Source organism: Rhinolophus sinicus, linkage group LG01 (genome assembly GCF_036562045.2).
Source record: "Rhinolophus sinicus isolate RSC01 linkage group LG01, ASM3656204v1, whole genome shotgun sequence".
Lineage (NCBI taxonomy): Eukaryota > Metazoa > Chordata > Mammalia > Chiroptera > Rhinolophidae > Rhinolophus > Rhinolophus sinicus.
Window position 1 is genome coordinate 181,188,586 of NC_133751.1, and position 20,339 is coordinate 181,208,924.

Sequence of the window (20,339 nt, forward strand, 5' to 3'; positions counted from 1 at the left end):
GTATGTTATAATTATAGGCGGTGCTAGTAGTGTTAGCTTGACATGAAGTAATCACCTGAATGCTTACCTTGATTGCACAGTTGAGCTGTAGCCTCAATGAAATGATCTACTTGCTGAATTTTTCTAAGATTTAGCAAGAGGAAATAGTAAATCATTGTGGCCTTCTGTTCTCTTTCAGCTTTCAGAAGAATTATTAGATAAATGGCTCTCCTACCCAGAGTCCCAGCATATTCCCCTTTGCCAGCATATGCTTGGTTTTGCTATGAAGTCTGTCACACAGATGGTCATGGGTAGTGCGTTTGAAGATGACCAGGAAGTCATTCGCTTCCAGAAGAATCATGGTACAGTAAGTCCAGGATCAAATTTAAAATTATTCTTTCATCAAATTGGATAGTTGAATAACACAGACTTTGCCTCTTAAGAAGGTTTAAGATTCTATAGTATAGAATTTCTTTGTTTTGGGCTAAAAAACAACAATGTAAGCAGAGATAATTGTTGTGGTTTTTAAAAAGTTAAGAATTACTCTTTTTAAGCAATTACTTTTGAAATTTAAATAGTAGATGACTGAAGAAGTTTTAATACTCAACAAGTTCTTGTATGTTATTAAATAACACTGAATTCTAGAATAAAGAGAAAAACTATATTTAACAGAAGTAGAATGTGTCCTATATAGAAAGAAGTTAAAGCCAATGGAGTATTAAAATGCTGGGGGGGTGCCAAAAAAATGTATACAAGTGGACACTTTGGTCAATGTTGCTCAAGCAGTAGTTCGCCGTAATCAGAAGTGTCTGGACGCTGATGGTAACCCCTTTGAGTACCTCTTGTAATTGCAGAAGTCAAATGTGACTTGTATATATTGACTATTACAATTTTAATGGTTTTTGTCATTTCTTAAAATGTATATACATTTTTTTGGCAACCTCTGTAGTAATGAAATAAGGTTTGAAGAAAGGCTCATTCAGCCTAATGTTGATTTACTGTTTGCCTTTTCTAGATTCACATGTGGAATTTATTGTTCTCTATTTAAAAAAAAACATAAAAAAATTTTTTATTCTCTATTTAAAAAAATATTTAACATGGAATATTTTATTAGTTTGAAGTATATAGCATGGTGACTCGACATTTATATACCTTAGAATGTGATCACCATGGTAAGTCTAGTAACCATCTGTCACTGTACAAAGTTATTACAATATTATTGACATATTCCCTGTGCTGTACAGTACATCCCCATGGCTTATTTATTTTATAACTGAAAGTTTGTATCTCTTATTCCCTTTCACCTTTTTTACACATCCCTGCCCTGCTCCCCTTGGGCAACCATCATTTTGTTCTCTGTATGTATGGGTCTGTTTCTGTTTTGCCTTTTTTTTTTTTTTTTTAGATTCTACATATAAGTGAAATCATACTATTTGTCTTTCTCTGTCTGACTTATTTCACTTAGTATAATACCCTCTAGGTCCATCCATGTGGCAAATGGCAAGGTCTCATTTCTTTTTTTTTTTTAAGATTTTATTGGGGAAAGGGAACAGGACTTTATTGGGGAACAGTGTGTACTTCCAGGACTTTTTTCCAAGTCAAGTTGTTGTCCTTTCAATCTTAGCCATGAAGGGCGCAGCTTAGCTCCAGGTCCAGTTGCCGTTGCTAGTTGCAGGGGGCACAGCCCACCATCCCTTGGGGGAGTCGAACTGGCAACCTTGTGATTGAGAAGATGCACTGCAACCAACTGAGCCATCCGGGAGCTCAGCAGCAGCTCAGCTCAAGGTGCCGTGTTCAATCCTAGTTGCAGGGGACAGAGCCCATCATCCCTTGCAGGACTCGAGGAGTTGAACCGGCATCCTTGTGGTTGAGAGCCCACTGGCCCATGTGGGAATCGAACCGGCAGCCTTCGGAGTTAGGAGCACGGAGCTCCAACCGCCTGAGCCACCAGGCTGGCCCGGTTTCATTAGTTTTTATTGCTGAATAGTATTCTATTGCATACATATACCATATTTTCTTTATCTGATCATCTATCGATAGACACCTAGGTTGCTTCCATATGTTGGCTATTATCAGTAGTGCTGTGTAATGAATATAGGGATGCGTATATCTGTTTCAAATTAATGTTCTAATTTTCTTTGAATAAGTACCCAGAAGTGGAATTGGTGAGTCATATGGCAGTTTCTATTTTCAATTTTCTTGGGGAATATCTATACTGTTTTCTTATTTATTTATTTATTTATTTATTTATTTATTTATTTATTTATTTATTTTAAAGTTTATTGGGGAGACAATTGTTAGTAAAATTACATAGATTTCAGGTGTACAGTTCTGTATTACATCATCTATAAATCCCATTGTGTGTTCACCACCCAGAGTCAGTTCTCCTTCCATCACCATATATTTGATCCTCCTTATCCTCATCTCCCACCCCCCTCCCCCTTACCCTCTGGTAAGCACTAAACTGTTGTCTGTGTCTATGAGTTTTTGTTTCTCATTTATTTGTCTTGTTCTTTTGTTGTTTTTGGTTTATATACCACATATCAGTGAAATCATATGGTTCTCTGCTTTTTCTGTCTGACTTATTTCTCTTAGCATCATACTCTCAAGATCCATCTATGTTGTCACAAATGTTCCTGTATCATCTTACCACCAAACAGTATTCCATTGTGTACATATACCACAACTTCTTTATCCATTCATCTATCGAAGGACATTTTGGTTGTTTCCATGTCTTGGCCACCGTAAACAAAGCTGCAGTGAACATTGGAGCACACGTGTCTTTATGTATAAGTGTTTTCATATTTTTTGGGTAGATATCCAGGAGAGCGATTGCTGGGTCATATGGTAATTCTATTCGTAATTTTTTGAGGAACCTCCACACTGCCTTCCATAACGGCTGCACCAATCTGCATTCCCCCCAACAGTGTATGAGGGTTCCTTTTTCTCCACAGCCTCTCCAACACTTGTTACTATTTGTCTTGTTGATGATAGCCATTCTAACTGGGGTGAGGTGATATCTCATTGTGGTTTTTATTTGCATTTCTCTGATTAGTGGTGATGAGCATTTTTTCGTATGTCTATTTGCCATTTGTATGTCCTCTTTGGAGAAATGTCCCTTCAGGTCCTCTACCCAATTTTCAACTGGGTTGTTTGTTTTTTGTTGTTGTTGAGTTTCATGAGTTCCTTGTATATTTTGGATATTAGCCCCTTATCGGAGGCACTGTTTGCAAAACTCTTCTCCCTTTCAGTTGGTTGCCTCTCTATACTGTTTTCCATAGTGGCTGCACCAATTTACAATTTCACCAACAGTGCATAAGGGTTCCCTTTTCTCCACATCCTGGCCAGGATGTGTTACTTGTTGTTACTTGTTGTTACTTGTTGACTTTTTGATGATAACCATTCTGACAGGTGTGAGGTGGTTTTGATTTTTATTTCCCTGGTCACAAGTGATGTTGAGCATCTTTTCATGTCTGTTGGCCATCTGTATGGCATTCTTGAAACCATAGTAAATAATACTCTCACTCCATTTTTTTTTTTTATCAATCTCAACATTTATTTATTTGGTTCAAATTACACTTAGGTCATTTACTGCATATTGGGTCTCTGAGAAATCATTCCTTATTTTATTCAAATCTATAAAAACAGGTTAAATAATCAAGATAATTTGTTTAAAACAAAAATCACTAGGAACTGTGGCTTAGCACCTTGTCATTTAGTATTATGGTTTTTCTCCCATTAAAATGGTTTTATTAACAATTGTCACCCCAATAAATTTAATTAAAAAATGGTTTTATTACTTCTATTTGATGATTTAAAAAGTATACATTTCTTATAAAACATTCACATATTCAGGAGTGTAAATATAAAAGTGGAAAAATCACTCTAAATTCTACTTCCTTGAATAAACTAGTCTATGTACACAGGCAAAATAAATTGGTTAAGGAGTTTCTAAAATGTCTTCATATTTTAATGAACAATCTTTTTGACTCAGTTATTGATTTGTGATTTTTTTTTTCACGTTAACAAGACAGCATTTTTAAAAAGATACCTCCACTATTATTTCCAGGAGTTTCTTCTAAGCTGCTGATACCAATTTTGCATGTTTTTATGTTGGTATTTTTTTACTCTGCCTTTTTCTTTCTTATAACTTCAAAGTAGAAATAATTTCAAACTTACAGAAAACTTGCAAGTAGTACAAGGAACTCCTATATATCCTTTACCCAGTTCACCAGTTGTTTACGTTTTGCCCTATTTGCTTTTGTCAGTCATTCATTCTTTATCTGTCTCTATTGCTTCCCCCACCACCTGAACCATTTGAGAGTAAAGTAGACATTTTACCTCTTTTTTCCTAAATACTTCAGCCTGTGTTCACTAAAAACAAGAATATTCTCTTATATAGTGACAACATAGTTTTCAAGCTTGGGAAATTTAACATACTATACTCTCATCCAGAGCCCATATTCAAATTTCTTTACTATTAGTGGTCAAACCTCTTTAATGTGGAACAGTTCCTCAGCTTTGCTTGCTTTTCTTACTTCCTTTCCTTCCCTTCCCTTCCCCTTCCCCTCCCCCCTCTCCCTCCCCTCCCCTCCCCCTCCCCTCCCTCCCCTCCCCCCTCCCCCTCCCTAATATTGGGGAACTGTGTGTTTTTCCAGGACCCATCAGTCATTGTCCTTCAATCCAGCCATGGAGGGCGCAGCTCAGCTCCAAGTCCAGTCGCCGTTTTCAATTTTTAGTTGCAGGGAGCACAGCCCACCATCCCATGCGGGAACTGAACTGGTAACCTTGTCATAAATTGCTCACGCTCTAACCAGCTGAGCCATCCGGCCAGCCCTCCGGCCAGCCCTCCGTCACCTCAGTGGCAGCTCCCTGTCCTCAGTCTAGCAGTGCAGGGCGCAGCCCACTGGCCCATGTGGGAACTGAACCAGCAACCCTGTTGTTCAGAGCTCACGCTCCAACCAACTGAGCCATCCAGCCGCCCCTTTTCTGCTTCTTGAACTACACATTTTTTTAAAGTACAAGCCACTTATTTTGTAGAATGTCCCTCAATTTGGGTTTGAGTAGATTCAAATTATACAGTTTGGGTAGGAATCTGGTATATTCTTAGCATTACTAGTTGTCAAAGGAAAGTTTTCAGACTGTAAGCATGACTTGAAATCTTCCTTCAAGTGATATTTTAATATCTGACATACCAAGGAGTTGCTGTTGTCCAGTCTTGTCAGAGGAATAATAAACAATTTGTGAATGCAGAGGCAATGATGCCTGTATCATGCCTGCTACGTGGCTGAGAACAGTTGGGAGATGACGTCAGTTTAAGATGCAAACTGATGTCACAGATGTTAGGCTGTGAAGAAATGTACCTCACAGTCAGTTGCGTACTGTGTTTCTGAACTGCCCTCCAAAAACGTCCCAATCCCCAGCCGCATTTACTGTGCACTTTCCTTGTGCTTTTGACATTAGAATATTAGAATCATTGTTCCTTTCAATATTTGCCTAATAGGTCAAAATGGCATTTCATGGTTAAGATTTGTAATTATTTTGTTGTTTTTGAGGTGCAATATAGTTTAATATTTTTGTTGAACACTTGTGTTTCTTCTTTTGTGGGCTGCCTTCTCAGTCAGTGTACTTTGCCCATATTTCTATTGATGTTCTTTTTTTTCCCTTAATAACTTGCAAGAATTTTATTTTTATCTCAGTTTTATTTGCTTTTACTTTTATAGTGCTATTTTGAAAAAGACTTTATTATTTTTTTTAATAGCAGTTTTAGGTTTACAATGAAATTGAGAGGAAGGTACAGAGATTTCCCATACACCCTCCGCTTCTACATGTAGCCCCATTGTCAACATCACTCACCAGAATGATACATTTTTTACCGAAGGATGGACCTACATGACACATCATAGTCACCCAACATTTACCTAAGGATTCACACTTGGTTACTGTACATTCAATGGGTTTGGACAAATGAATGACATATATCCATCATTATATCATACAGAGTATTTTTGCTGCCCTAAAAATCCTCAGTGCTCAGTCTATTCATCTCTCCTCCCTCCCCTCCCAACTCCTGGCAACCACTGTTCTTTTTATTTATCCAAAGTTTTGCCTTTTCCAGAATGTCATATATTTGGAATTATACAGTGCGTAGCCTTCTTAGATTGGCTTCTTTTACTTAGTAATATGCATTTAAGCTTCCTCCATGTCTTCTCACGGCTTGATAGCTCATTTCTTTTAGCACTGAGTAATATCCCATTGTCTGGATGTACCACAGTTTATCCATTCACCTACTGAAGACATCTTGATTTCTTTCAAAGTTTGGCAATTATGAATAAAGCTGCTGTGAATATCTGTGTGCAGGTTTTGTATAGACTTAGGTTTCTAATTCTTTTGGTTAAATACCAAGGATTGCTATTTCTGGATCATATAGTAAGAGTATGTGTAATTTTGTAACAAACTGTTTTCAAGGATTCTATTGATATATATCCTCTAGCTCAGAGACTATTTCTAAGCTGTGACCAGTGTACTAATAAGGCATTCTTCATTCCTGTTAGTGTTTCTGATTTGTAGCATTTCTTTCTGGTTCTTTCTTAGGATTTCTATCTCTCTGCTTACATTGCCTATCTGTTCTAGTATGCTCTCTATTCTTTACCTAAGGATCCTTTAGAGCCCTTAGCATATTAATCATTGTTTAAAATTCCTGGTCTGGTAATTTCAACATCCCTGCCATATCTGGTTCTGATGCTTGCTATTTTTTCAAATTGTGTTTTTTACCTTTTGGTATGCCTTGTAATTTTTTTCTTGATAGCCAGATGTGATTACTGGGTAAAAGAAACCGGTGTAAATAGGACTTTAGTAGTGTAGTGGTGAGGAGTGGGTAAATGGGAAGCATTCCATGGTCCTATGATTAGATCTCAGTCTTTTAGTGAGCTTGTGCCTCTGGACTGTGAACTTCGCTAGCGTGTCTCCGTTTTTCCTCTCCTCTTAGGTGGGACACGATGGCTAGAATGGGCTGGAGTTTGGTATGCTCCTTCTCTGTGGAAGGCTAGCCCCGACTGGAGTTGGGTATTTCCCTTTCCCAAGTCAGATAGGGTCTGATAAACTTGGTAGGTTATAACTATTATAATTTCTTTATAACTATTATAGAAGCTATAACTATTAAAGTTTCATCAGAGGGCAGGCCTTGTTAAGAAGAACAGTGCTCTGGCTTATTTAAAATTGGTTCCTTTTTCAAATCCTCTTGCTAGGAGCTCAAAGGGGTTTTTCTCCAATATTTACTATGGGAACCTGGTTGAGCTCCTGGAGATAAATCTCATAATATTTTAGGGCAACCCCCTATGATTCGATCTCCCTGGAGTTTTTAACTCTCAAGAGTTGTGTATAGTGAACTGCTAGCAGTTTGTCAATTATGCTTCTGGTTTTCCTATCCTGAGGCGGTTTCTGCTGTGAGTCTGTTCTGGTAAGATGGGACTCCCTGTTTTCACTAATCTCTCCAGTCTTTGGAGGCTGTTTCCACTGGGTCCTCCCTTGTCTTACAAATTCATGAAGAGTTGCTGATTTTTCAGTCTGTTTAGCTTTTTGTTGTCAGGATAGAGTAACTAAATGAATTCAAATTTTTCATTATGAATTGTTGCCCTGTGCTCTGTGTCATGCTAAGAAACTCCTTTCTTTCCTTAAGGATATTCTTAATGTAAACATTTACTATACATTTTTACAGTACTTACAATAGTTTAATTTTTTTACCTTTAATCTGAAAGGTATATCTTTGTAAGGTAAGAGTTGAGGACTCTTAACTCTTAATAATTTTTCAGATATTTAGCATCGATTAATAAGTGGTGTGTTCTTTCCCCGTATTTCAGAAATTTTGAATTATTAACAAGTTAACGTTTTTTCAGGGGCTAATTACCCAATTTTGAAATTGTTGGAAGCCTATTCTGTTGTTTAACCTTAGACTTCAAACCTTAGACTAATTTTTAACCTTTTTCTGGATCTCAGTTAATGCTCGTTAATAATTGCAGGTGAAGTAAAAATTGGGATTCCCCAATGAGTTTGCTATTTATCCACTGGTGCCATTATAATTAAAAATTGAGTATTGACTCTATGCCCATGTTCGTTTCCTCTCCATTCCTACTTCTTTTAAAGAAAAGGAACTTTTGACTTTCCATTTATAATTAGTTTGAAAGTGCCTTGACTGAAATTGTTAAAATATATTTGTACACCATACTTAGAGACTATCGAGTAAACGACTATACAGTTCACTTAAAGTAGGAGCTTAATTATCAGATCTGTTGGATTTGCTTAGATTTGCTTAGATTGCTTGGTGGTATTTAGAAAATCTACTTATTAGATAATAGGTATGTTTTCCTATTTTCAGGTTTGGTCTGAGATTGGGAAAGGCTTTCTAGATGGATCACTTGATAAAAGTACAACTCGGAAAAGACAATATGAAGATGGTAAGTTTTGCCATTTTTAATTTTTAATAAGGACAAAAGGATATGTGCCCCAATTTTAATAGGCTTATCTCTGAATCATAAGATTATAGGTCATACATATATATTTTTTCTTTCTTTTTTTCCTACATTTACTATAATGAAAGTTTTTCTTAAACAAAAAAGAGGAAAAAGTAGTGTATTAGTAAATTAAACTCCAGCACTCACTGCAGAATGAGAACGCTGTAGAGCTGGTACAGCCTATATAGGTTACTGGAAAGTGTACGGGTACAATACTGGGAAGGCAGTTTGATGGTACATATTAAGAGCCATAAATAATGGATGAAATTGTCTCAAAGAAGAAAACATTCATGAATATTTCTATTCATGTTATTTCTGCAAGTAGGAAACCAGAAACCATCTAAATGTCCAACAATACAGGAATTGCTAAGGAAACGATATCAACATGATTAAATCTTGTGTAGATATTTGTAAAAAATTAGCAACATAAAAAATTCTTGCCATTCAAATTGAATAAAGATATTTTCAAAATTATTTGGCATTGGTTATAACTTTATGAAATCTACATAGAAAATAGCAATTTTAAGTTTTAGATGGCTCCCCAAAGTTATTCTTTCCCTTTTTTTAAATTCTATATATTTTGTCAGTAATTTAGTAATTGTAATGCTTTAATACGTTTATTCTGAGCTGCTTCAATTCCTTTTTTGGAAATAGGCAGGGTAAATTAAAATATATAAATACGTAAACTGCATTGGAATAATGGATTATTTTCCATATATAATAGTATTGCTTTGCTGGATTCTTTCAACAAATATTTATTGAGGCCTATATTTACTAGGCACTATTCTGTGTATAGGAGACAAAGATCTCTGTCTTCATGGGGCTTACCATTCTAGTCATTCCCTTCATGTCCAACATAAATCTAGAAAAGCCAATTTAATTAACACATTTTCTGCTATCTGGTTTTCATTACCATTCTGATGGATGCTCTGATTCTTAATGGATGCTTTTGGATTAATTCTCCTTAATAAAAAATGTATTTCACAACTATTGGCACAAGTAATATAACACAAAAATTAATAATTTATATTAAGTAGATTATCTAACAACAGATCAGTGCTTCCTTTGTTTAAGTGAGTAAATCTCATTCTGGTCTGTACATTAGAATCACTTTGAGAACTTAAAACAAATAAATCCTGAAGCTCAGGTCCCACTCTAGATCAGTTTTTTCAGAATCTGGATAGAGGTGCCCTGGGCCTCAGTTTAATAAAAGCTCCCTGGATTATTCTGATATACTTGCAGGGTTGAGAATGTACAGTAATAATTCTAAAACTTTGCTATACATTGAATATTTTAAAAAATATTGAAGCCTGGCTTTCTGTCCTAAATTGGTATGAGGTGTGACTTGTGCTTTACGATTTTTTTTTTTTTAAAGCTTCTTAGGTGATTCTAGCTTGTAGCAAAGTTTGGGAACCACTATAATACAGTGTTAATAATTTCTCATTTTAATATATTGTGTTATTACGTTTATTCAATTCTGTAAATATTTAGTGAAGATCTATAATGGCCTAGTATTTTTGGGGGTGGCTGGCCGATGTCAATAAACAAAAAACAAAACAAAAATTTCTGTCTTTGTGGCAGCACATTCTAGTGAGAAGAGGCAGATGATAATCATAAGTAAACTGAATAGTGTGTTAAAAGATGAAAAGTGGTATGGAGAAAACTAAATGAGGACGGGGGCTAGGGAGTGCTAGGGGTGGGGAGGTTACAGTTTTAAATAAGCTTCTTAGGAAAGGCCTTACCAAGATTAGGTGACTTGAACAAACACTTGCAACAGATAAGGCAACCAGTCATTGCAGATCATGTGGACATCTTCATGCCCCAGGGAAGAATACTCATGTAGAGGAAAAGTAATTGCAAAGTCCTTGAAGTGGGATTCTTTCTGTTGTATTTGATGTATAACAGGGAGCTATATGGCTGGAGTGAAGTGAATAGAAGGAGATGAGACCAGAAAGATTGGGAAGAGGGACATATTTTGTCTGCCTTATAGATCATTGTATGACTAGGCTGTTACTATGAGACAGGAAGGCACTGGAAGATTTTGAGCAGAGTTATGATCTGAGTTATGGTTTTAAAGGATCACTCTGGCTGCTTTGACAGGTTACAGGGGTCCAGAGCAGAAGCAGGGAGACTACTTAGAGGGCTATTGCAATGAACCAGGCAAGAGAAATAATGTGGCTTGGACTAGGGTGCAGGCCCAGAAAATATAGAATGAAAAAAAAAAAAGAGTAAGGGAGAAAAATTCTGTATTTTGAAGCTAGAACCAGCAACATTGGCTGACAGATTAGATGTGGGGTATAAGAGAGGAAACACTAAGATCTAAGTAATTGGAAAATGAAGTTATTAAAAAATAAGATGGGGAAGAGTAGGACGATCCACTTTTGTGGGGAAAGATCAAGAGTTTAGTTTTGGATATGTTATGTATAATATGCTTCAGACATCCAACTGAGATGCTAAGGGCGTTATTAGATATATGAGTGTGGAGTTTAGGGAAAAGAGGTCCCCTGACTGGAAATATAAATTTGGGAATGTTAAGTACATAGATTGTATTTAAAGCCTTGAGACTGGTGGTCCCCAAGCTAATGAATGTAAATAGAAAAAGAGAAGAAGTCCAAAAACTTAAGCCTTGACCAGGACATTCTAGAATTTAAAAATTTGAGCGATGAGAAGGGATCAGCAAAGCTGAATGAGAATGAGCAGGCAGTAAAGTGGGAGAAAAGTGTGAAGTCCAGGAGAGTGTGGAATCTTTGGAACAAAATGAAAAAGTGTTTCCTGGAGAGTAAGTGATCAACATCATCAAATTCTATGATAGGTCAAGTAAGATGGGACTGAGAAATAATCTTTGGATAATTTTATTATCTTTTAGATTTCAGAAATTTGCTTTTCTGGTTATTTCACACCTGTTTCTATCCATAAAGGAGTGATGCCTGATTTGGAAAAGAATGAAGTTAAGAGGATAGAATTTAGAAGGAAGGTGGATGGTCGGGGGGTGTTTGTGTGTGGAGGCGTCTAAGGTGTTGGCATTATTCTACTTCTTGACCTGGGTGATGATACTGTGGGTGTTTTCTGTATAATTATTCCTGAGATTATGCATAGGTGGTTTATGTACTCTTTTGTATACATGTAACATTTAGCAAAAAGAAGGAAAAAAGAGTAGAAGAGTTTAAACATAAATTAGCTTTTTAAAAATTGTTGGTCACTACTCTTATCTTTGAAAATTTTATTTTGCAATAGTAACATTGTACAGAAATATTTAAAAAGTTCAATTTTTACAAGTGCGTATATTCTAAAATCTTTTTGTTTTTCTTTTCTAAGCCCTTATGCAACTGGAATCTATTTTAAAGAAAATGATAAAAGAACGAAAAGGAAGGAACTTCAGTCAATCTATTTTTATTGACTCCTTAGTACAGGGGAACCTCAGTGACCAACAGGTGATATAATTATTAAATATTTATTAGATAAAAGATAATCACACATGTACAAAATGTGTTTTTTGTTCACTTTAATCCAGATGCCTTTCTAGAATTCAGTGTTTTTTTTCTCTTTTATTGTACATCATCTATAAATAGTATAACTATTTAGTCTCCTATTATTTAACTCTTTGAAGCGGCTATATGTTATTTAATGTTTGGGTAAGCAAATATTGAGCCAACTGCTCTGATCCTAAAATGGGAGGATTTATATAAGCCTGTATCGATTAAGCTGCTCTGCCCGCATGATCAGCTGTGGCTTGGCTTGTTCCCAGTGTGTCTGTGTATTACCCCCAGCACACCACTGTGTTTGTGGAGTTGTCAGGCAAAGGACAAGTGTGGAGCCATTATTGCCACACCCGTTTATTGTAAGAATCTTCAACCCCACTCTATACGTGTAAGTCCTCTTAGACAGAAGTGGTTTTCTGGGTGTGTATTGGTGTAGAAATTGAATCAGGCTCCAAGGACAGTGTCTGATTCTTCATTGTTCCAGAGGCTTCATTGCTGCACCAGACCAAACTAGAAAGAGAGGACCGAACCAGTTTGTTTGCAAAAATGTATCATGAGATACTAATATTACAGATAAATGTTTACTGCATCAAAAAGGCAATGTAGTATTTAGGTTTGGTTTTTATATGTATACATATATTTCTTTTTTTTTTTTTAAGTGAAATCATCGTAAAGAAATAACATACTGTTTTCCTTTCCTTGACCTAAATCCCTACATTATTTCTAAACTTGGTTTTGTTTCCTAGATCCTAGAAGACAGCATGATATTTTCTCTGGCCAGTTGTATAATAACTGCAAAATGTAAGTATAAATTGATTCTTTTTTGAGCTAGATTACAAAATGTACACGGGTAAAGGTATTCTGAAATAAAGAAAATGCTGTTTACAAGACCTCTATAATTTCCCTTCCCTCTTTGTTTTTATTCTTGTTTGAAAGGCTTCATTCACACATGTATCTTTATTTTTCACCCCAGGTGTTCTATGCCACCTCTGAACCTTGCCATAAAATTTTTGACACAGTTTATGGATTGTGAATTCTAGTTAGTACCTTTAAAATGAGCTGCTATTGACACCTTTCTAACTGGAACAGTGAGCTTTTCAATTTCCTACTGAGGCTTTTCACTTTGACTGTAATCCAGTCTGCTATTATTAAGGTCTACCAATAACAGAAGAGATAGGTCACAGAAATCACAATTTAAAAGAACTCTTTTGGTGGAATTGAAAGTGATTTTTATTTAAAATTCTAAAATATGTGATATGTTTTAAGTTGCATTATTGGTTTTTAGTTTAGCAGTATACCAGTCGTTCATACAGTATTTATAAAAGTTTATGTGTATCTGTCAAAATATACAAACATAAAATGCTAAAGAAAGTATTAAAACAGTTTCAAACCTAAAAAATTACGTTCCCTTGAAGGATTTCATTTACAACTCTTCTGTTTAAGGAAATATTCTTATAAACGATGAGTACAAATGTAAACTTCCCATAAATATTTTTTCTTTGTAAAATTTTTGACATCTAATGTCCAGATAATGACAGAGATGTCCAGATATTATAGATGAAATGGAATTAAGGTAAGCATGTGTCAAAAAATAATGCATTGAATTTTTTTAAAAATGCTCGTTTTAAAATTTTATTACATTAAAATATATTTTTGCTAAAGACCTTCAAAAAAATCGGAATCATTTGTGCTTTAGATACCACAGAAAGTGATCATTTCCAAGTTTGAGTTAATACTTTAATCTTATTTGCATTTTTGGGGGGGAATTTTCGGAGTATTGCTATTTCTTTGTATGTGGGTTGGTTATTTTTTAAGTCACATCTGAAGTTTTTGAGAGGCAAGATAGGCAGGAAACCTTATCTAAAGTTCTTCCTCTGCTATTTATTAGCCTAGAGCAAGATACTTACCTCTGCATTTTCTCCCTTTCTCAAATAAGGGTTTAGCTCTAGATGACCTCCAAGGTATCTTTCAATTATAAAATTGTGTCTTGGTTCAGTATTGTAATTAAAGAATGTTCAGTGGCTTAAAAATCACATTTTTAAGCTATCCCCAGTCATAATTTATTTTTAATATAGTTCGATAAAAGAACCAATGCTTGAGATTATTAAGCTTATGCAGTTATATTTTAAGCGATGATATAGTCAAGCAGGATATACGAGTGCCTACTGAATTCAATTTTTTGTGCTAAATCTTTCCATATTGTATATTACTGTGCATTGTTGTAAAATTGCATACATACACATTGTAAACTGTACACGTTTTCATGTGACTTGTGAAATAGAAATAGAAATTATACAGTTCACTCAAAAGTCATAATAAAGAAGCATACGTAGGCAAAAGTTAAGGACAGGCAGTTACTCATCATACGTCTTTTTTGAACTCTAGATGTGAGTAAATTATCAAAATAATTGAGTATGAGGTCCCTGTAGATTTTATTTGATAATATTTAGTGCAGAAAGTGAATTAAGTCTTTTTCAGGCATAGGAATTAGATAATATGTAAATTAAGCAAACATTAAAAACAAGTAACTTTGAGACAAATTTAAGTCAGCCCTTAGCTCAGGAAAGATAGTAAGTAGAGGTAGAAATTAGTAAACGTATTTTAAGAAGTAGTTGACACAGAAAAAGTAGAGCTGTAGATAGAGTCATCTCAAGCATAATTTAGGGAAAGAGGTACTATATGTCTGGATGATTCTATTCTTTGTGTAGTTGTAATCCCAGTGGATTACTAAGGGAAATATAACTACTCTATTTTCTCTGTTTTATGTTCATTATGTAATTTTCTTACCTTTTAATTTCCATAATGAATATAATCCATAAGCAATTTTAACCAAAAGTAAGCCATAAGCTAACGATTTTTCAATTTTGGTGTCCATCAAAATAATTGTGGTACTTGTTAGAAGTGCAGATGCTGCACCCCACCCTAAACCTACTGAATCAGAATCTGTGGATGTGAGGTTGTGCCATCAACCACTCCCAGGTGATTTTTGAGAACCACTGTCCTAAGCAATAACCAGTTTCAGTTCTTGAGCCAGGGTATCTACCAGTATCTACCATTGCAAGTAAAAATTTTAAATCTTGATTTATAGGTAAATCTGCTACTTTGAGTTGTATGAATCATTTCATCAGGGTTCCTGAGTGAACTAATAAATCAGGGTTTTGATTTTATATGGTTGAGTGAACCAGACAATCTATCAAAGTTATCAACATTAACACTCCCCCAGATGTGAGATTTATTTATTATCATCATTATTTTACCTGAGGTAAATGCATTAAATGGCTTTAATTACTTGTCAGTTTTAAGAAAGAAATCTTCCAGATGGCAATATCTCTTTTGGGGAGCATTCTGTAAATATTTATGTTCTGTTCAGTGAAGCACAAATCCTGTGAACAACCTTGTTTTATATTTTTGGTAGTATATATATATATATATATATATATATATATATATATATATATACATATATATATATCTTCTGTAAGAAAGAAAGGAAAATACGAAAAAAAATTGTAAGTTGTTTTTTATTCTGCACCCAAACTATGAATTAGCTATTTTCATTGTTTATTAATATAAATTTTCACTTAGTGTGCACCTGGGCAATCTGTTTTTTAACCACCTCTGAAGAAGTGCAGAAAAAACTGTATCAAGAGATAGACCAAGTTTTTGGGAAGGGTCCTGTTACTACAGAGAAAATTGAGCAACTCAGGTAAGAATACCATAAAAGGAAGAGGACACCATTTAATGGTAACTTTGAACTGGTTTCACTATCTAATTTAAAGCTAATGCTAATCATTAGGAAAGCTATAGATCTTTATAGGACTTAAAATGTTTACCAACAGACTTTAATGGATAATTTAATTTACTTTTTAAAACCATAAGGTAACTCTGGGAAAGCTTTACATTAGCCTGCCTGTATAAAATAGTATCGGTGATGTCAAGTAAGTGGAACATTCATACCTTGATGGTGGGAATGGAAAATGGTACAGTCCTATAGGAAAACAGTGTGGCAGAATCTTATAAACATACACTTTACCATATAACCCAGCAATTCTGCTCCTAGGCTTTCACCCAAGAGAAGTGAAAACAAATGTCCAGACAGAGACCTGTATGCAAATGTTTATAGCAATATTATTTATAATAGCAAAAAGCTGGAAGTAGTCTCAATGTCCATCAATTGGTGAATAAACAAATTGCGTAATATCCATGGAATATTACCAAGTAATAAAAAGTAACAAGATCAATACACACAACAACATAGATAAATCTCATTATGCTAAGTAAAAGAAGTCAAGCACAAAGATTGCCTACAGTATAGTTTCATTTAGGTGAAATTCTAGAAAAGGCAAAACTGTTGTGATAGAAAGCAGATCAGTGTTTGTCTGGAGCCAGGAATGTGGACGGGATCAACTAAAAAGGGGTAAGAGTAAAGGTTTTAGGGTGAGGGAGCTGTTCTGTGTCTTGCTTGTGGTTGTGGTTATACAATTGTATACAATTACTAAAATTCATCAAATTGTACAGCTGAAATAGGGGATTTTTAAAAATATGTAAGTAATGACTTAAAGATTTTTAAAAATAGCAGTTGTGACTGCTTAGGCACTTGGAAGTCTGCCACTGGGTAGCAAGCAACCCTGCCTTCGAGCATCTTTTAACTATAGGAGAGAAGATAGGGATACAGCCATTAGAAAGAACTCAAAGCCATGGGTTTCACAGGGAGGATTCTGTTACAGATTCTTCAAAATGTTGGAAGTTTTATTTATTACATTGAGTATAACTATTTTTAATTTTAAAAGTAATACATATTTGCCTTTTGAAGTTTTTATAATACAGAAATGTATGAAGTAGAAGAGTCTTTGTAAATAAACCCTTAAGGGATAACAATTGTTAACTATTTTATTATTTTTCCAGATTTTTCTATGCATATATACATACGTATTTAAAACAAAAAATTAAAAACATTTAAAAATATAAAACACATAACTTATTATATTTCATTTTTTCTCTAAATATTCTGTGAACAGTATTATGTGTAGTAACTCCACCACAGCCTATCAGTGATCAAGTTCTGTTGATTCTACTTTCCAAACAATTTTCAGTTGGAAGTTTAGTTTTAGCTCTTTCCATTGCACCCACTCCAGACCACCATCAGCTTATGTGGGATAGTCCAGCAGTCCTGAATGTGGCTCCCCTCTAGTCCTTTCTCCATATTGCTACTGGAGCCTGTGACGGCACACTGTACTCACTTTAGGTGCTTTAAAAATACTATAGACAAACTGGGACCAGTCCTAAACCAACAATCTTTGGGCGTCAGAGGTTTTCAAAAGCTTCTCAGATGATTCTAATGTGTAGCCAAAGTTGAGAATTGCTGTGCTAGTGATCTTTATTTCTCTGAGGAGTCACATGTGATCAGATGAGTTCCCAATTTAAAATCCTTCAGTGACTCTGGTTGCCCTTAAAGTAAAATTTAAACTCACTAACATAGTTGATGAGGCATTTCAAGAGCTAAGCCTTGCATTCCTCTCCCACCTTGTCTTTTACTACTTGTGTCTCTTTATACCCTTGGATTCAACTATACTGAAATTCTTTTGTTTCTTCAGAGGTACAGCAGTACTCTTTCTTATCTTCTGGCTTTAGCAGACTATTTCTTTGTCTAGATTCTCTCTTCCTCTCTTCTAGTTTTTTTTTTTCCTGCAGGTCTCAGCCTAAGTTTATTTTTCCGCATAGTCCTTTCTCTAGTTAGGTGTTCCTGCCATGTGTTCCCTGTTACCATCACCTTTCTTTATCATAACAGTTACTGCACTTCTTTAACTATTCATCCTTAAAGAGATGATGTCCCTTCTTTTCTCTCTTCCTCTGTTAACTAGACTGAGTTCCTTTGAGGGTATCTGTCTTGTTCAATGTTGTAGCTGAGTATCTAACACTGTGCTTCTAATATGGTAGGTACCCAATAAATATTTGTTCAAAGAAGAAAAGAAGTTTCCTCCTTTGTTTTTGTTGTTTTAGAACAATCAACATTCCTATGCTTACCCCTTTGCTGATATTTCCAGTTGTTTCTATTAATAAGGTCCTAGAAATGAGACTATCATTTAAGGATATAGGCAATAGTATAGGGGCTGTGAAGTAAGACATATCTGGGTTTGAATTTTGTCAACACCACTTAACTGCTGTGTGATCTTAAACAATGGCCTCATTTTTAAAAAATCTGTAAAATTAAAATAGTAATAGGATCCATGAGGTACTTACAAGGATTGAAAGATGTACTGCATAGAAACTGTTTAATAGAATGGTCTAATGGCAAGATTTCAATATATTTTAGTTTTATTAATATTATTCTCATTGTGATGCACACTTAATATTTCACTATATATGGCTAAGTTACCCTTCAGAAATGTTATACCAATTTATACTTACATCCATTGACTATGTCTTTTTTCCCACTTTTTATTAGTATTGTCTATTATTCTTTTTCATCTTTGCTAGTCTGGCAAGTAAAAAAAATTGCTTTGATTGGCAACCTTTCCATTGTTAATGAGGTTGAATATCATTTCATGCTTTCAGGCCATTTGTGTTTATTTTGTCAATTGCTTTTTTATATTCTCTGTCTATATTTCTATTGGGGTGTTTGATTATTTTAGTTATGAATATTTAAAGAGTTTTTATACATTAAAGATATATTTATTAGTTGTCTTTTAATTTTATGATAACTGACAATATGTGAAAAAATTTCCTTTGGTTAGAATATTTGTATTTTTCTTTATGGTTCTTGTCATATCAATATTTTTATAATTTTGGAGTAGAAAAGTCCTTTATTACATTTTTTTATGAAAAATAAAGGACTGTACTCAAAAATTGTAAAATTGCTGGTTTGAGTTTTCTTCTGATACTTTTAAAGGTGTTTTTATTAAATCTTTCCCCAAGTGGACTTTATATACTTCTAACATATAACTTACATCTTCAAGGGAAAAAGAATTATTATGTGACTATTTCAAATTAGGAAGGTTATGAAAGTTGTTGCATGACATTTTGAAATGTATGTACATTTCAAACTGCCTCTCCCAAAGTAAAGATCTTCAAAAAAAATTTTTTTTAAACAGATATTGTCGGCAGGTGCTTTGTGAAACTGTTCGAACTTCCAAACTGACACCAGTTTCTGCTCGGCTTCAAGATATTGAAGGAAAGATTGACAAATTCATTATTCCTAGAGAGGTAGGAAACACTTAGTATACTTAAATCATTCAGTTATTCTTTTCAATTCTTTTAGTCTGTATTTAATGTGTCCAACAAGCGCTACCTATTATTAAATCCAAGACATAATCATTTAAACGACAAAATAATGCATGGTTGTTTTAAAGTTCAAACAATATAGAAGAAAAGCTCCCTTCTCCGCAGGTACTGCTGTTATTAATTTAATGTGTATTTTTGTCGATCTCTTTCTGTATATGTATATTACTCTGTGTGTGTGCATATACACTGATATGTATGTGTATTTTAAAAACTGAATTTATATGTGAAAGTTTACTCTTCGTATAATGTTCTTTAATTTTCTTCTTTTACTGAGAGTATAATGGCTGCCAGTACAACTGGCAGTTGGTACAGATCAAACTCATTATTTTTAATGGATGCATAGTATTCCATCTAGCAGCATTTATTTAAGCAGTCTCTATAGTTGGAAATTTATTTATTTTATTGCAAATTATATACTTGTACAGGTATTGGGTAGAGCCTTAGAAATGGAGTTTTTGGGTCAAACTCTATATGCATGTTAAATTCAAATTGCCATCTAAAAGCAATTTATATTATTAGCAACAATGTATGAGAATTTTTTTTTTGCTCCATATCCTCACCACCTCTTGATTTATGAATCTTTTACATATTTTGTGAATCTTATATGAAAAATTGTCTTATTATTTTAATTTACCTTTCCTTAGTCATTGGAGAGATTGAGCAGTTTTTCATATAGATACTAACAGTTTTTTTTCTTCTTTTGTGAATTATCTGCTTGTAACTCACTCTTCTTTCTAGTGAGCTCATATGTCTTTTTGTATGTTGTATATATCACCTTTCAGTTATATGGCAAATATTTCTTTTTCTATTTAAATTTTACTGGTGCTTGCGGTATGTTTTGTTTTTTGCTGGATACAGTTTTTAAATTTTCATATAGCTAAATCTGTTACTACTTTATGGCTTCCAGATTTTGTGACACGCTTATGGGTGCCTTCCTCACTATAAGATCACCAATATAATGGCTTGTGTTATCTTCTATTATTTTATATTTTTATTTTGTATTCATTGTCTATATTAAAAGAACATTGATGAGTTGGCTGGCTTTCTGGGAGTCATTTTGTCTCTGTTAGGCCTTGACTAACTAGAGTCA

At 34.4% G+C, this 20,339-nt stretch overlaps 1 protein-coding gene across 4 annotated transcripts in view; it reads left to right on the forward strand.

Moving 5' to 3' along the window:
- The window catches only part of CYP20A1 (cytochrome P450 family 20 subfamily A member 1), a 59,865-nt gene that overhangs the window by 17,323 nt on the left and 22,203 nt on the right, over positions 1-20,339 (forward strand). For all 4 annotated transcript variants that reach the window (XM_074340479.1, XM_074340472.1, XM_019726861.2 and 1 more), the window contains 6 exons: positions 179-346; positions 8,354-8,432; positions 11,805-11,920; positions 12,715-12,769; positions 15,554-15,674; positions 19,060-19,171. In XM_074340479.1, the coding sequence (XP_074196580.1) occupies positions 179-346; positions 8,354-8,432; positions 11,805-11,920; positions 12,715-12,769; positions 15,554-15,674; positions 19,060-19,171 (651 nt within the window). The remainder of the gene's footprint in view (positions 1-178; positions 347-8,353; positions 8,433-11,804; positions 11,921-12,714; positions 12,770-15,553; positions 15,675-19,059; positions 19,172-20,339) is intronic.